Source organism: Dermacentor andersoni, chromosome 11, assembly GCF_023375885.2.
Source record: "Dermacentor andersoni chromosome 11, qqDerAnde1_hic_scaffold, whole genome shotgun sequence".
In the NCBI taxonomy this organism is placed as follows: domain Eukaryota; kingdom Metazoa; phylum Arthropoda; class Arachnida; order Ixodida; family Ixodidae; genus Dermacentor; species Dermacentor andersoni.
Window position 1 is genome coordinate 89,061,140 of NC_092824.1, and position 16,346 is coordinate 89,077,485.

Here is a 16,346-nt window from a genome sequence, read left to right on the forward strand (position 1 = left end):
CGCCATTTCTTCTAATGTCAGCTAGAATAGCGGCTACCCATTTGCTCCCTAATCCACATAATCCACACCACTGTCTTCTTCTGTCAAATATTGCGATTGCTGTTTTTTTTTTCTTTTTTTTTTCTTGAAGTAGATCACACGACAATACCTGATTATAATCGCATTGCATTTAATCTTGCGATGTCTAGCACAGACTGCATAAATTTGCATTCACTGTTGATTCTTTGTAATGTTTCCTGCGTGCTCCCTTTCCAACTGTGTGTCCTTGTACTGACCCTTAGAGAAGTTGTTAACAAGTGCTGCCAACAACAAATAATAAACAACAGTTTTAAGGAAGGCTAAATCATCCCCACAGGCAAGCAGGTGCAGTCGAGAGGGGCATCCTTGTCACCTCGGCAACGAGATGGAGTGTCAGTCACTCTCGAGGGTGGGCTGACAGACTTTCCAAGCCCAGTCAAGTCACAGTCATCCCCGCACAAGGTGCTTCTGGTCTCCCCAATCAAGATGCGCAGAGAGTCTGAGACTTGGAACTGCCTCCAGAAGTCAACTCCTCCACCACAGAACCATGCGAAGCACAAAATCACTGACAAGACGGATCTGCCTAAGGCAAGGTGGGTCATTTCTCTGTCAACATAAGTGCAGATGTCAGCATCCCATCACGTTTAAGAGGGCTGTGCTAAAGTGCACATTAAAAACCAAAAGACTCCTTTTATTATTTCATGCCACCACCAAAGGCCAATGCAGCAGTATGTACAATAGAACTTAGTACAACAAACACGGATACAACAATTTATCAATCTATCAAAATATATACTATAGGATGTTTCTTGTTGACATAAATGGGCAACAAATATGTGCTTGCAACAAATATTGCATATAAAGAAGCTACCTTCATTTCAGGCCTATTCAATAAAACAAAATTTCATGGCCAACGGTGGGATCGAACGTCTGACTTTCAGCTCAGCAGCCTGATGCTCTAACCATTAACGTGCTTCTCTCGTGCCAAGGCCAACTACCTCTTTGAGACGTTTGGAACATGCCAGTTTTTCACAGCCTTTGGGATCGGTCCACATTCCCCAGTCCTTCCCTCCTAGCAGCTAATGCTGCATAGAATTGGATCTTGACATGTCATCAGTGAAGTGAAAATGATGTCGTTGTTTAAACATACACCATATGACACAGGCATAGGTTCATACAGTTGTATAAAGCGAGAGACGAATTGCGCACATTTGCATGCAATACATCGTGTGGCGGGTCGGGGTCCTACATGCTACAGCCGACGAGATGAGACACATACTAGTATGAACAAGCAAGCGGCGCATAGCTCCACCCAGAAACGGCGACCCTGCATGGACACTCGAAATACCTTGTAACTTGGTAAAGAAAGTGGAAACAATAGTCTTTGTACTGTACAACTATTTTGTTGTACAGCAATTCCATTTTACACAAATGATGCCAATAAAGACACGTCTATGCAAGCAGCACAGACATGTTTCTGCAACGCCATGTTGGTAGCGTCAGCTCTGTTTACAGCCACAGCATCTCAACCAGTGCAAGAAAAACAATGAGCCGGGATGATCAAAGCAACGAGAATTTTGCTCGACGACCCTGCCCCGGCGAGTCTGCCATGTGGCCATGACGTACATACTAGCGGCACTGTCATTGGCTGTGGTTGACTGACCAATGCGTCAGTCGTGCAGCATGCGATTCGACGCCGCATGTTGTCGGAACCTGTTGGGTGCAGCTGCTGGTGTGAATGGTCATACAAGAAACCATGCGCAAAATCGCACCATGCGTCTTGCACTTAACATGCTTTCACTGATGACATCAGCATGTCACAAACCCGCATCGAATGGCCAGAGTCATAATAATGCCGTCGTCATAAACGATCGTCATCAGTGTTGTCTTGCTGCTGTCATCACACACATATTCGCATCAGACACATAGCTGTTTGCCTTACACAAACATGTTGGTGTACCTGGTAACACTGCGTAACCCCAAACAATGCTTGGTAGCCAGCTACATCCAAATTGCTTTGCATAGCATTGATTCCCATATATACTGTGTGAGATCTGAATATATTTATTTTAGCTCAAGAACGTATACTTTTGCAAGCTACTACCACTACCACTACTTGAAATATACAATTTAGCAGGGACCCCGCACTTCCTAAAACCAGATTCACGTTGTCCGAAACTGTTTAGCGACTAGAAGCAAATTGACGAATCTGGTCATGTGTTCACACTATACATGTAGTCAGCAATACGTCTACGTACGTATGATGTGCACACCAGCTATAACAAAAAGGTTAAAGTGCACGACTTTTGGTTTTGAATTTCAGCCGTAGTTGCCATGCACAGCGATGTATTAGTCTGCAGGTGTGATTGTTAGCGCGCATTGTATACATTCTGCTTGTCTGTTTAAGATAGCCAAACCTGGTGAGTGGCCCCTTAAATTTAATATTGACGGTGGCTTGGTAATTGATGAGTGTTACAAAACTACCATATTTCATTAGTCATTCGAACAGGTTTGACTGCCTTTGAGAACCTGTGCAGATAGGTGAAGCACAGCACATACATTTAAATTATAATGAACTACTTTCGCCCCAGTTTTCCATCTGTTTGGCGCTACTACTGAACACACAACATTTCTTATCAGGTCCCTTTTTGCATGGCCACTCCAAATATACAGTGAAACCTCGTTAAACCGTAGTTGGCCGGAGCTCGGAAAAGGTACGTACTAAACGGTAGTACTGTTTAACCGAAATAGCATGAGATCGCCCACTTACCTGTCGAAAACGGAACTCGGAGAGAGTGCGATGAAAGTGGAAAAAACATGCAGTATTTATTCACTTCGCGCGACATAAGTGTTATTTTCGTTTGATGCCGCGGCGGCCTAGTACGACGACAGCGGCCTCAAACTTACTGAAGCTGCGTGCCAGCTTCTCAGCCAGCCCCCTCCTCTCGGCAAACACTCGCACGGCAGATTCCTCGTTGGCGTTACGTATTATCCGTGCACGCACGCAGTAGTGCTGCATAAGTCCCGGGGCGACTTTTTCATTGCCGGGTGCCGGAGTTCGGAAAACTTTTTGTTTGGAATAGTTCCGTTATCGCGCCCCTGTTCTCGTTGCGACGATTGCATTCATGAGGCTGACGTAGCGCGCAGCTTATGCCACTGTCGGGCCTGAATCACCCCTGCTGTCGCTTTCCGTGTCGTCCTCATCACTGTCGCTAGTCGACACTTCGGCAACAACACAGGCAACGATGGCGAAAAGTCGAACCTCGTAGCCGACATCTCTTCGCACTCGCAGCAGCGCTGCCGAGCTACTTCGCATTCCAAATGCCACACACTGTAGTCAACAGCAGATCCATGTCGCGGGCCAGCGCCGACTTCTTCGTGTCAAGTTCGATGGCACGGACGATGTCTAATTTTTCTTCTATGCTGAGCACCCGGCGTCTTTTTTTATCCGAGCTTCGGAATGACGCGAGTCCTCGCTTGCACGACGCCACAACGCTCTCTGGCACGGCGTCGAAATGATGTTGATGTTGATGCGGCTTCACTTGCAAACGCACAGGGCGCTTGGAGGCCGTTGTACCGATCTCTGAGGCTCGTTGTTCTGCTGGGCCGCCCGATGGAGACGACGCACCGCCGTATTTGCGCGACGAAAAGTGGAAACGCTACGTTTTAACCAATGCGTACGCAATAAGCTGGTACGGTTTATGCGGATACAAAATACATTATGTTCAATGGCCGCTGAGTCGGGGAATTGACTTTACTACTGTTAAACCGAAACTACTGTTTAAGCGGGTACGGTTTAACGAGGTTTTACTGTATCTTTAAAATATGTGTACTCAAACTAAATATTGCAGTTTACTTTCCCTTCATTCATGATTCTCCTTCTCGCCTCCTTCTTTTCATGTTCCAGCACTTACGCATCACCAGTGAGACACCGCAACCGTGATATCGGGCTTTTGCATGATGACGTGTTTGCAACACCACCACGTAGCGCTGACGTTCAAGTTGTAATGCGGCATCGTAAGTGCCACACGGAACCCGGGAGGGCAGCGTCCCGCAGCAAGAGCGCATCATCATCGTCACAGCGGCAGCACCACGAACCCAAGTTCTCGCGGTCGGGACGCTTGCTGAAGAATTCGCGACACTTCGACTCGGATGACGACTGTTCAAGGTTGGTACCTACACGTTATGAATCTTCGCATCTGTTGCTCATTAAAGGGATACTAAAGGCAAATACTAAGCCAACGTGGACTGTTTAAATATCATTCCAGAAACCTCGCAATATTTGTTTCATGCGAAAGAAATACTTAGTTTACGAGAAAGTTGCATCTGAAGGGTCCGAATACCTTTTTCGAAATTCAAACTTCCCGCCACTCAACCTGGGGAGTGGTGCTGTTGCATACGCCATTACCACCCTTTGCTGCCGTTGGTTTAGTAAAAAGGCGCCCGACAGACGGCGGTTCCGAGCCAAGACGGTGGATTTGCAGCTGCTTTTTGGTCAAATGTCGTAGACTGTTCTGGCATCCTGCAACATCAGATGGAGGTTGAATTCTCTGCTACTTGCAGTTTGTGCGAGTTTCGCGAGCAAGCAAAACCTGCGCACCACTACGCGATAACGAAACTACTGAAAGCAAGAGCGTGGGTGGTGCTGAGTTGAGCGAAAGCGCTTTCAACCACCTGCATCGTTGTCAAGGGTAATTTCAATGAGTTCATCTAAAAATGAAACAGAAATGGACAAGTAGCATTTTATTTCGTCTTATAATACAATACAAGGATGTTTTTTGCAACAAGTGGTTGAGTACTATAGTGGCAGAATTTAACTCAGGATTACTTTTGTCATCAAGTGCTTGAATGTCCCGGGGGAGTCTCTAATCATGTCCGGCATTTACCTCAATTTCTCGTTTATTTAGGCTCTCTTCAAGATAATATTGACGCCTTATAGATTCTCGAGCACTAATCTGTCACTTTAGCTTGACTTAATATTTGCCTTTAGTGTCCCTTTAACAAGAACAAGTGATTACCTGAATGAAACACAAAGGAATGCAGAGTGATCTGTGCAGACTACTGTGTTTAATAAGTGCTTTATGCAGTGCGCCCCAGAGGCTACCCTGCAGAGAAGGTAGGCGGGACAGACGACGTATTCTGTAGCTCCTCAACAAAATTCTCATCTGTCCCTGTTGTTCATTGTGGTGGCTCGGTGTTTTGCAGCTCTCAGCTGTTGAGCCCTAGGTCGTAGGTCTGGCCCTCGACCCCACAGTGGTCACATTCCAGTGGCAAGTGATCTTGTGTGCACATTAAAGAGCCCCACGTGGTCAAAATTAATCCCTATCCCTACACTACAGCATCTCATGGCCCATTTGTTTCTTTGATACGTTAAACCTCATCGGTTGAAGTGGAACTTTCCATTGCATTCACCCTCTGTCAGTAACTGTGGGTGATGTTGAGGCAGAACGGTCTTGCCGCTTCTCTGATGTAAGTGGGGCAGTGCTTACTCTAGTGGAGTGCCTGTATGCTGCTGCTGCTCTCCTTAAAGCCATTGTCTTGCCGCAGTGAGTTGCCAAGGCAGACAACACCCCGGAGCAGACGTAAGCTCGACATGAACGTAGCATCCGGGCAAGTGACTGCTGTAACCGGCAAGAAGGTGCATTCTGACATCCATGATGACAAAGCCGCTCCAGAGAAATTTCCTGCACTGAAAGACAGCAATGCTGCAGTCGTCGCTGAAAAAAGGAGGAGCCGGTCATCTCGAAGGTCCCAGAAGAACACACTGCAGCTGTGTGCCAAAGCAACCAGGACGCCACGTAGCAAAAGCCGTGGCGTGGCCTTTTCAGAAGTACTTGACAAGGCGCCGAAAGTTGGGTGAGTTCTTGCATTTTGTTTTTGCTTTGGCTTGTGCCAAATGTGGTGAGCTTGTAAGTGGGCACAATCTCTTCTTATGATTGCCAGAATCGGGGCATGCTATTTTTTTTTTTTTCTTTCTAGAAGATCTGGTGCAGATTAAATCTCTATTTCGTTTGGGAGCTCCAATGCCACTTCTACATTAGTTTTTTCCTGCTAAACCATAAATAGTAGGTGCTTGTTCAACTTGGGGGTGTGTTAGAATCTTCCAAATGCTGCTAAATGAGTCAATGGTGTGCTTTGGCGTTTTTTCAGCTTCTTTATTAATTCTACCCGCCGGATAATTCAGTAAGCTGGCTGCAGTTACTAGCTCATTCTGCACAGTACATATTGTAGATGGGAAAAATTTAAGTGTGATCAAAACCATGAGGAATAGGAGCAGTGCACATTTTTCGCGTGATTTCAAGACCGCTTCTGTAACGATCACATTTCTTTTTTAAACTAAAAGCTGCAGTTCTAGTGGTTCCCATGGGTACCGTGATCCTGTGGTAAAGCAGGAGACATGCTTTATCCTTGCGGAAAGGCTACATGTAGCTAAGATATAGTCCATAATCGTTACAATGGATCTGTATGCAATATACCTTCAGATACAACAAGCCATACTTCTTACATAAATTGGTCTGCCTTGATAAACAACGCAACGAATTTCACTCTTGAATCCAGCTATAATAGATTATTGGCTACAAAAGGCAAAATCTTGGGCAAAATCTTGTCTAGGTAAGGCATGTGCAATGTACTTTGCTGTGCCAACGTGTTGTAGTTGTCATGTAATGCCTGTATCTAACTCTTGCTAGCCCTGCCCTTGCCCCTTTCTTGTTTGTTAATGTCTCCTTCCTTTCCCTTTTATTCCCATGTCTCCCGAGCAGGTCATGCGCATCCCCAGTATCGAGAAACGCGAGAAAGGCGCAGTCCATGGTGGATGACTCTCACGAGACAATGCCATCCCGCAACAAGATGGCCGACCACTTGCAGAAGCCTCGGGCTGTGAAGTGCCACACAGAACCGAGGAGAGGTGCAGGTGCTAGCGCCCTCACTCCCAACAGGCCTGCATCGACGAGGTCTGGCCGCAAAGTGAGGAGTGTGCGCTACACCGAAATCTCCTACTCTGATGATGACGACGTGTTCACAAGGTTTGTTTATTGTTAGCGGCCTGGTTTTCACTTTCCCTTTTGCGTTGCATGTTCAACCATTCCTGCAGTTTTTTATTCTGCACTTGTTCCAAGCTGATGTGGCTACTAGCAACGGTGAAGATGAAGACGAAATGTGGTAAAGCAGGGAGCAAGCTCACTCTCTTTTTTAAAGATGAGGGAGACACGGAGAGAGATTTGTTAAGGTTTAGAATCAAGCGTAGCTGGCTAATCCAGTAACACCGTCTCCACTTGTGTGGATTATGAGCCAGCATCACAGTTAACAATAGTATTATTCGCAATTGAAGCCTCCCCTTGGAGTATGTAGAAATGGGAACTTTTTCAAAAGTTTAATACCTGTGCCGCACAGGCGAGGTTAATGCCATTAAAAATCTAAGACCTTAAGTTTCTTAATGCCGTTATGTTTCGATCGCTACTACACGCGCATACTTAATGACTTCAAATGTTGCGATATTGATAGCTGCAGTGAAACGGTTAAGTTTGCTTGCCAATCGTAATACAATAAAAAATGGTCATCTAGAGAGCAGATGAAATAGCGTGAGAAACATTAATCAGTGTATTGTGTGTAGTTTGCTTCAGAAGTATCATTGTTGCACCCAGCCGTAAACTGTTTGAAGCCAAAGCAAGCTCGACGACCAATCTATAGCGTAGCCAAAGCATTGAAATTGGAAAAATGGTGCTCACAGCTTCAAAGGTCTCAAGCAATGATACTAATGAATTTGTCCATGTGCTCCAGTTTGTTCTGGCATATGTGCTTCTTCGAGCCAAACATCATCGAGAAATTTGAAGGCTTCAATATGAGCAATCGCCGTGCAATCGAACAGGTTCTCCTGGCTAACGCGCTCACGATTAATGCTCTAGCCGTGCGTAGTAGCAAGATCACCTGCTGATCTCTACGAAAATAAAGAGCTCCTTTTAAAGAAGTGAAGGATGTATTAGTTGTTTTTATCTACAAGTTAGCTTAATATCGACAGCATGTGGTCACCACGGCCATGGCGGTGACATTGGAAATGAGAGTACACATTCGGCGGCCAAGTGAGTTGTTATAATTGTAAGAACGCACTACGCTGCGAGAAAGAGCAATTTTTTAAAGAAAGTGAAGAATATATTAATTGTTATTCACTAACAGTCTGTTTAGTCTCGTCAGAATATGGAGACATTGGGAACAAGAGTACGCATTTGATGGCCAAGTGAGTTACGAGAACGCACTACATCGCGAATGACATTAAGCTTTAATGCCATTAATCATGTCCATGTGGCACCCCATGAGTCACATTAAAGTTTGAGGCATTAGCCAGTTAATGTCATTTTCTGTGCCCGTGTGGCAGAGGTATTAGATAATAGTGGCGCATGGTGCGGGTTAAAATGCAGATGGGAACTGTACAGCGATGGGGCCGAATTTTTGAGATTTTCATTCATAAGATGTGCTTATCATTAGTTAGTAATATACTGTCGACGACTGATAATTCGGACTCCACGGGGGAATTTAAATAAGTCCAAACTATCGAATGTCCGAAAAAAATGAATGTATCCAAAAAAGATCACTTTATTTATATTTTAAGGCCCCTGTGCACGGAGCAAGTGGTCGATGCGTTGCTGCATGCACTTCCGCTTACGTGCAACCAAGTCCACCTGTATTTCTGCCGGTTTTGGGTTTCGCTTTACGCCTATGCAAGGACTGCAAAATCTTGAGTCAGACCTGCACGTGGAAGGCTCCAGAGCACACGGCACATCATCATCCGAGTCAGAGTCGCTATTTGACGGTGGGAGAGCTTGCTGAATTATTTTGTCATCGTTCACTTCAACACACGACGAAACCGTGCTGTCAATGTCTGCAAAGTCTTCATATCTAACGGCGGCAGGAATCGGCTCACCGCAGCCCAGCAGGTCATCAATAATGTCCGCATTTGAGCTCGTTGTGGTAGGCGGCATACCTATAATGTCACGAGAGAGACTTGTTGGAGACAGTAGAGCACTGTCTGGAACGCGAACTAAACAAACAAGCGCAGCATGGCAGGACGCTGTGCACAAGGCAAACTCAACAGAATGGCGATAGCAGACCAGGCACGGGGGTGCCAGGAAAGGATGTGATGATCGCAATGTTGATGCGACATCACAATTCAGGCAAAGCCTGCAAGATCGGCAGTTGCAGTTAAATCTCGGAGGCGTAGACCGGCTATCAAGGCAAGGCCTCAGAGATTACTGTCTAGTGTGTAATCTCTGAGGCCATACTTGATGTCCTGTCAAAGTTGCCAGAGGAGATAATGGCTTACGCTACAGCCGCACACAGAGTCCGGATAATCGAGTGCAGAACTGGTGGCTGTCCAGAGTATAGGTGTCCAATACATTGATCTGCGACTGTATATGAATTTATCATCAATCAATCCAGGCAGAGTTAAACGGAAACTGTCAAAAGGGTTGCAAGCTAGGAGACATACCTGCCAACCCTCCCGCAATTCCCTTAAAGTTTAAGAATTTGAGCTCGTACTACTATGTACAGTCGACCTTCATTACAGCGGACCCTGATAATTCGAAAAAAAAAAAAAAAAAGGTCCGTTTTATCCGAAGATGCAAATATCCAAAATGCTTCACTTCCGAAACTTTGGTCGCAATGTGTAACAATGTTATAGCAAAGCTTGAGTGATGAAGACCCAAACTAAAAAACAAACAAACAAAAAGTTGCAGTTTTACCCAAAAGGTGAAGCATCGATTGCAATAGTAAATTAGTAGACAGCTATATGTACTAAAGGTAGTATGTAGTTTTATCAGCCGTATAGAGTTGTAAACATTTGCTTACTAACTAAATTAACAAACACAGTGTCACGCGTGCAGTTAGACACGAACACATCTCACTCTATGACCACGGCAAGTCGCTGTCAAAACGTTGGAGTGAGAAAGTGCGGCGGCAGAAGTAAGCGAATTGACCTTCTTGCTTTAATGCGAACTAAAAGTCGAAAGCACAGCGCATACGAAGCTACCGGCACTGGGCCCATTTTGTCCACATCGCAGATCGCTTTCAAGATACTGCGGCCGCGCCTAAGCAGCAGCCGCCGGAGTAGTACCCCCTTTTCCTCGCCTCCCCCCATGCCTCGCATGTAAAAGAAGACTGCGCGCTACGACTCCGCATTCCTCCCTCGCAAGTCAGTTGTCAGCCCGTGTTGACACGGCAAAAGTCCATTTTATGCGCCTGATTTTGACAAAAACTGCCACTAATTTCATTCACTGTAGCCGATAGTTTGTTGTAGCATGGTCTGTTAAAAGCGAACTTTGTTGCAATAATAAAGTAAGTAGAACAAACTAAGGCTGAAATATGGTCCTTTATATCCGAACGTCTGTTGTACATGGGTCCGTTGTAACAAGCATAGACTGTATATCTTATGCTTCGTCAAGTTTTACGAAAAATAAATTATGTTTGCAAAAGAATTTCACCCATCAGACAGTCTCCGACCATGCTCTTGGAAGTGTTTTGATTGTGAAAGGGTACCAGAGGAGTACCATAAGAACCTGCATATTATACAGATATAATACAAGGCAGTATTTGGACAAAAAAGCAAATAAAAGTTTCGTTTGCATACATTATACAGGTGCGGCAAACTCAGAGAAAACATTTACGTTGTCAAGTACGTTCTTTATTTCGCGAAATCCTCTGCGCACGCACACACACGCAGTCTGCGTTTCGTCCTGCCGCACCGGAAGCAGCTTGCTCCGCCAATTACTTCACTCACTCAGTTCGTTGTCGCGTGCTCCCCACTTGCCGACCACGCGCACACGCCTTCCATGTTCTCCCTGCCCGCTACACACCGTGGCCTACTTTCCCGTGCCTGCTACTCTACACAGTTGCCTGCCGTCTCGTGTCTGCGACTCTATGCCACATGGCATCAGCCCGGTACCCTCACAATGTACATCAGACTTCACTCTTCATTCATCTTTGTCCTTGGTTGCACTGTCTTCAAACAGTTCATAGTCAAAGAACTCTTCCTAGAGACAGTCATGATCTGTTAAGTTGAGCCCGCTTGCTATGTCAGCACATTATCGTTATGGCAGCCAAAGTTGTACCATCTCTTGATGGTGCTTCCTGTTTGCTAGAAGATCGTGAGGACGATTCAGCAATAATGAAACCAAAACTGGAGGCTGATTTCTGGCTAAAATTTTGGTTTGGATCTGCGTATAGTACGAGGCGTAAATTTCAGACACTAATAATAGGAAAGAAATCCTCGTAATATATGTACAGATTTTTACAGTACCTACTTTGAGCAAGTTTATTCAAATTCCTGAAGCGGCCAAAATACAAGGCAACAGAAGAGTCTCTGGAAAGGTGACTGTGATTTAAAAACATTGTGTTGCTTGTCAGTTTGTGCTGCACTTAGTTGCTGCTGCTTGTGTGTTGCATCTAAAGGCAAATCATCGTCAATATAGTGTATATATGTATTCCACAAAAGATGTGTGCTTAGAGCAAACCTTGTTTGTTATTGCACGAACAACCCAATTACACTGTACTACAGACTAAAAGTTAAATGAAAGGAGCTGACAGCTTAGAGTTATGAAGAACACATTCTTCACAGTGCACATTGGAGAAGCAACTTATAATTACTAATCAAGTTTGCCTGTTTCGTTGTGACTGTTGGATTTTAATGGTTAACATTGTTAATCCTCAGCAGATGTCTCTTTGTCATAACATTGATTAAGCATGGTTATTGCAATCTAGTGAGACGGAGCGGAAGCAGACTCCACGGAGCAGACGGAAACTTGACCTTGGTGTGAAGCCGAGAAAGTTGCAGCTCAACAAGGGAGAGGAATGCGACACAAGTGATGACGAGGACCCCAACTTTGATGAAGTCTTCGCAAGCTCCTCTTCATCCAGTGATGAAGAGGATGATGACTTTGAGACACCAAAGAAGCAACACAAAGTATGTGGATAAAACAGAAATATGACTGCGAGAGAATGCTGGGTGGAGTAGTACTTTAGGGTTGGAGTAAAAGCAGAGCCAAAGTAACATTAAAAGCTCTTGGAAATCAACAATAAGGTTCATTATTGTCAGGTGCACGCCAAGATTATTGGTCTGCCGTGCTTTCACGCATTGCTTCACATCTGTGCCAGCAGTGTTTCAAGATACCCTGAAGTGTTCGAAAATTCTTGCTAACAATTCACAGCACAGGCCTTTGTGCTTCTGTTTTCTGCTCATTCCCTGTATTGAACAATGTTCACATAAATCATGTTAGTTTAATAGTCATGCCTTTCTTTTTTTTTTCCTCTAATGTTACTAGTTATATTATCATCATCATCATCATCATTTATTATTCCCTTAAGGGTCCCTTCGGGGACATTACATAAGGGGGGGGGGAAACAGCGATGTGAAAGTGCCATACATCAGCTCAAAAAAAGAATGCAAACAAACGCAACAGAAAAATAAATAATAAATTGTAGAAAACATCAGGTATAAACAAAACAATGAAAATATCTCAAACTGAATAGCAATAAATTGAAAGAAAAGTGTACACGTAAATGTGAAACATGCTAAACGTAAGTGGCAAAAAAGAAGAAAAGAAAAAATAGGCGATGACACAAGCAAGACGGATTGCTGGGAGAGGTAACGTGAGGAAAAGTGGCTATTTTGGGTTGAAATGGTCTGATATTAACTGTTTAACTGATATTAACTGATATTAACTGATATTATTTATTAGCTGTTTTTAACTTGAAATCGATGCAATGTGGTTTCTAGTCCATAATAAGAAGCATTCATAATCAAGGTCTGTGCCAGATTTCTTTCTTTTAACTCTCTCTCTCTCTTTCTTTTTTTTTTTCTATATTTCTTCTCCCCTTCAATCAGAAGCTGCCCTCAATGCGAACTCCACGCACCTCTGTGAAGAAGTCACTTACCGGGACTCCACAGACTCCGCGAACACCACGAACCCCAAGGCTGTCAACATTGTGCCTCACTCCGTCTATTCCAAGGAGGAGCCAAGCCATTGAGGGACCGCAGACGCCACTCGACATAGCCAAGTCACGGTGAGACATGGGTTGACGATGCCATCCCTTTGATGCTTTTGTAGGCTCAGAAGTGCACCTCACAGTGCATCATGGTTTAAAAGCATGCAGAGCTTATACAAAGCACTTCAGTGCTCCTGTTTTTAAATGGGACCAATTGCCGCATCCTGCATCTTGTTTCGCTCATAATTTAGTGCTGTTAAATTGCAAAGTTGCTGAGGTGCAGTGTGATCGTAACTAGTCTCGACAGCACGAGGATACACATCAGTGGTACGCATGTGCCAAGCTCGGAGCCCACACTCGCGCTACAGCTCCAAGCCGCCCACGAAGCTAAGAACGAAGTTCATTTTGGCACCACTGTGATAGATGCAGTTGTGGTCACCACAAACTGTGTTAAGAAACCCCGAAACCGAACCCCAGCTAGCTCTTTCAGGCTCCACCTGCACTTGTGATGTCGCTGCCAAAGGATCGCCTGCGGAAGGAGTGGCAACAGCTCCCACAATTGTTCCTCTTCTAACAGTATTCATTGCCCATCAACTTATTTCCGTTCAATTGGCCGCAGCAGTTCACTGGCTGCGGCATTCTACTGCCAAGCAAAGGATCGGGGGTTTGCTTCCCAGCTGTGGTAGCTGCCATCCAACCAAGGCAAATGGCAAAAACACTTGTGTTGTCAAACAAAGTTGGGTGTTCGGGAACATTGTCGCTGACATTAAAGTGTATCAAAAGCCATAAAATAAGTATAATGAGGGAGTGAGGTTCTAGGTGAGTTAAAAAAAACTTTGCCTACAACGTGTCGCTCCTAATGCTCCTTTCCTCCTTTCACGTGCTTACAAACTCGCAGACTACATGTGTCTGCTGTGCCAACCTGTCTTCCGTGCCGAGAGCAGGAGTTTGCGGACATCTACTCATTCATTGAGGGCAAGCTGCAAGATGGTACAGGAGGGTGAGTCGCTGAAATTCTTCCCTCGTTTCTTCTATCCTCTTGCACAAAAATAGAATTAAGTGACCAATTTGTTGATTTATCATGAGAACGCCAGTGAAAACACTAATTTTTGCCTCCTGTTTAATTTTTATGCTCATAGGGAGATGAGATTTACATTCTTAATGCGAAAGTGCCATGTATTCTGCTTTCAGAACTAAAACTTTCGAGCTAGCCTGTAAGGCCCGCAGTGCGAGAGGCACCGTGACAACATTTGTTGCCGTCCTAGCTTCATATGCTTGCTGATTAGTGCATTCATTCACACAAGCTCATTTCTTGGGTGTGAGTGCAACTCATTGCTGTGTGCAAATAAAGCTGTAGCTCAGGCCCTCTGTGTTTATGTAGATATGAAGCATACAGTGGTAATGTTAGGGAACTGCTCAGCCATTATGAATTAAATGTATTGCATCAAAAAGATGTCAAGTTCTATAGTGACGGCTGGGATCAGATTTTTTATTTACACCCTTGAATGTTTCAGGTAAAAAAAATGAAATTTCCCCAAAAAGAATATTATATTAACTCAAATGTAATGCGACCACGATTGTAACACAACGGTCGACTTTACAGTCAAGTGAAATTAAAATAAAATAAAACCGTGAATGTAACGCTAGATCAAAGGAAGAAGAAATGGCACCTTTATTCAAGAGATCACAATTGGCAAACAAGGGTTCACCTTCATGAAATTTCACCAGACCTGTCACCGAAAGCGCCCCTGACAAGTGTGGAAGATCGCTGTCAGTGCCGAGAGTGCTGTCGGCTGTATAGTACTTTGAGGTGATTGGAGCCAGGACGAGCCAAGCCTCGTGAAAGCGAAACTATTTCCAAAAGTGATCGCCCAAGAATCACATCATCTCCGAGCTTGTTTGAGATTAAGTACTTCTTAAGAGGCCGCAAAACCATTTCACTTGGAGACACTACCAGGTCGCTATGAGATTCACAGAGCCCTTTCGGCCGGCCTCGGATTTAAAGGGAGCCTTACGTTGGTGTTGCCATCCGTGGATCATTCAATTGTTGGCATCGAGTCGCCGAGTCATGGCGGTTTCCCACCCTCTCGACCGTCAAAATTGCTCGCCTCTCGAAGCTGGCGTCATACCAAATGCGCTTCGTTGTCATAATGTCATGAATAAACAGAATCAAAGCAAGAAAGGCCACAGGGTGCTGTAGCACAGTAACCGTACCGGTCACAAGCACAGTGAAAATGGCATCAATTCCAACAAAAAAAAAACACATTTTGACTTCAATCAACTAGTTTACAGATTGGATCAGGATGTACAGGCTGCCAACATAACAATAAAAACTGCGAGATTTAGAATGTTTGCTTTAATATGATCAATTGTGCCGGACTTCGAATGTAACGCAAGGGTTGAGTTCAAGCAACAGAAATCATGAAAAAAATTCGCGTTACAATCAAGTAAATACGGTAATGGGGCTACAAGTTTAGTCATGTATCTGGGTAAGAAACTCGGATACCAGCGCATTCACAACCAGGGCTCTTATTTATTTATACCTCACAGGTGCATGTACATTTCGGGTGTGCCTGGCACGGGCAAGACTGCTACCGTTCATGACGTCCTCAGAGTGCTGCAAGAGTCTGTTGACGGTGGCTACACTCAATCCTTCAAGTTCGTTGAGGTCAATGGCATGAAGCTCACCAACCCCGCACAGTGTTACAGTCACATCCTCAGGGTGAGTCGGCACATTTTATGGTCACAAAGCACGTTCTCGAGGCATCCTGCTGGCATTTCATTTGCTGCAGTGAGAGGGTGTGAAATCGAACGATAAAGGTTCAACAAGTTCACTTCAAAAGTTCCTTGCAACATTGCATGGTAAACAAACTCATCTGCACTCTATTTCATACTTAACAGGCAATGCTGCTAAGGCAAGTGTATCGAGATTGTAGAAATGAACCACTTCACTCATTTTGTAGTGAACTGTCTTTTGACCTGTGACAGTCTTTGCCTCTCCATGATTTATTAAATGTTGGTGTTAATGTTATGTCAAAGCATGTGTTGTTTTTTTTACTTTATGCTTCCAGTATGTGATTCAATATGTTTTGGCTGCAAATTTTGGCAGTGTGGTGTGGAAGTTGTACAATGCACGCACTTGTACAAGCTGTCACTCCGCTTGTTGTTGCACGGTTAGTAGGCTTAGATCTGCCATGTCTTCTTTGTGACAATTGCTTCATATGTTGCGACTGCACAGAAATGTGTGAAGTCAGCATTGCACCAAAGTACACGACACATTCCAATTTCTTGCTGTCGTATAGCACGGAGCACTTATTGGTCTAGAATGCGGGTAGGGAGAAATATCGCTCTAACTT

General features: G+C 44.6%; 1 protein-coding gene across 1 annotated transcript in view; it reads left to right on the plus strand.

Annotated features, from left to right (window-relative positions):
• Window positions 1-16,346, plus strand: part of Orc1 (origin recognition complex subunit 1) — a 35,709-nt gene that overhangs the window by 5,292 nt on the left and 14,071 nt on the right. Inside the window, exons 5-12 of the mRNA XM_050167689.3 lie at window positions 356-611; window positions 3,926-4,186; window positions 5,566-5,874; window positions 6,780-7,043; window positions 11,767-11,968; window positions 12,890-13,068; window positions 13,889-13,990; window positions 15,541-15,712. Of these exons, the coding sequence (XP_050023646.1) occupies window positions 356-611; window positions 3,926-4,186; window positions 5,566-5,874; window positions 6,780-7,043; window positions 11,767-11,968; window positions 12,890-13,068; window positions 13,889-13,990; window positions 15,541-15,712 (1,745 nt within the window). The remainder of the gene's footprint in view (window positions 1-355; window positions 612-3,925; window positions 4,187-5,565; window positions 5,875-6,779; window positions 7,044-11,766; window positions 11,969-12,889; window positions 13,069-13,888; window positions 13,991-15,540; window positions 15,713-16,346) is intronic.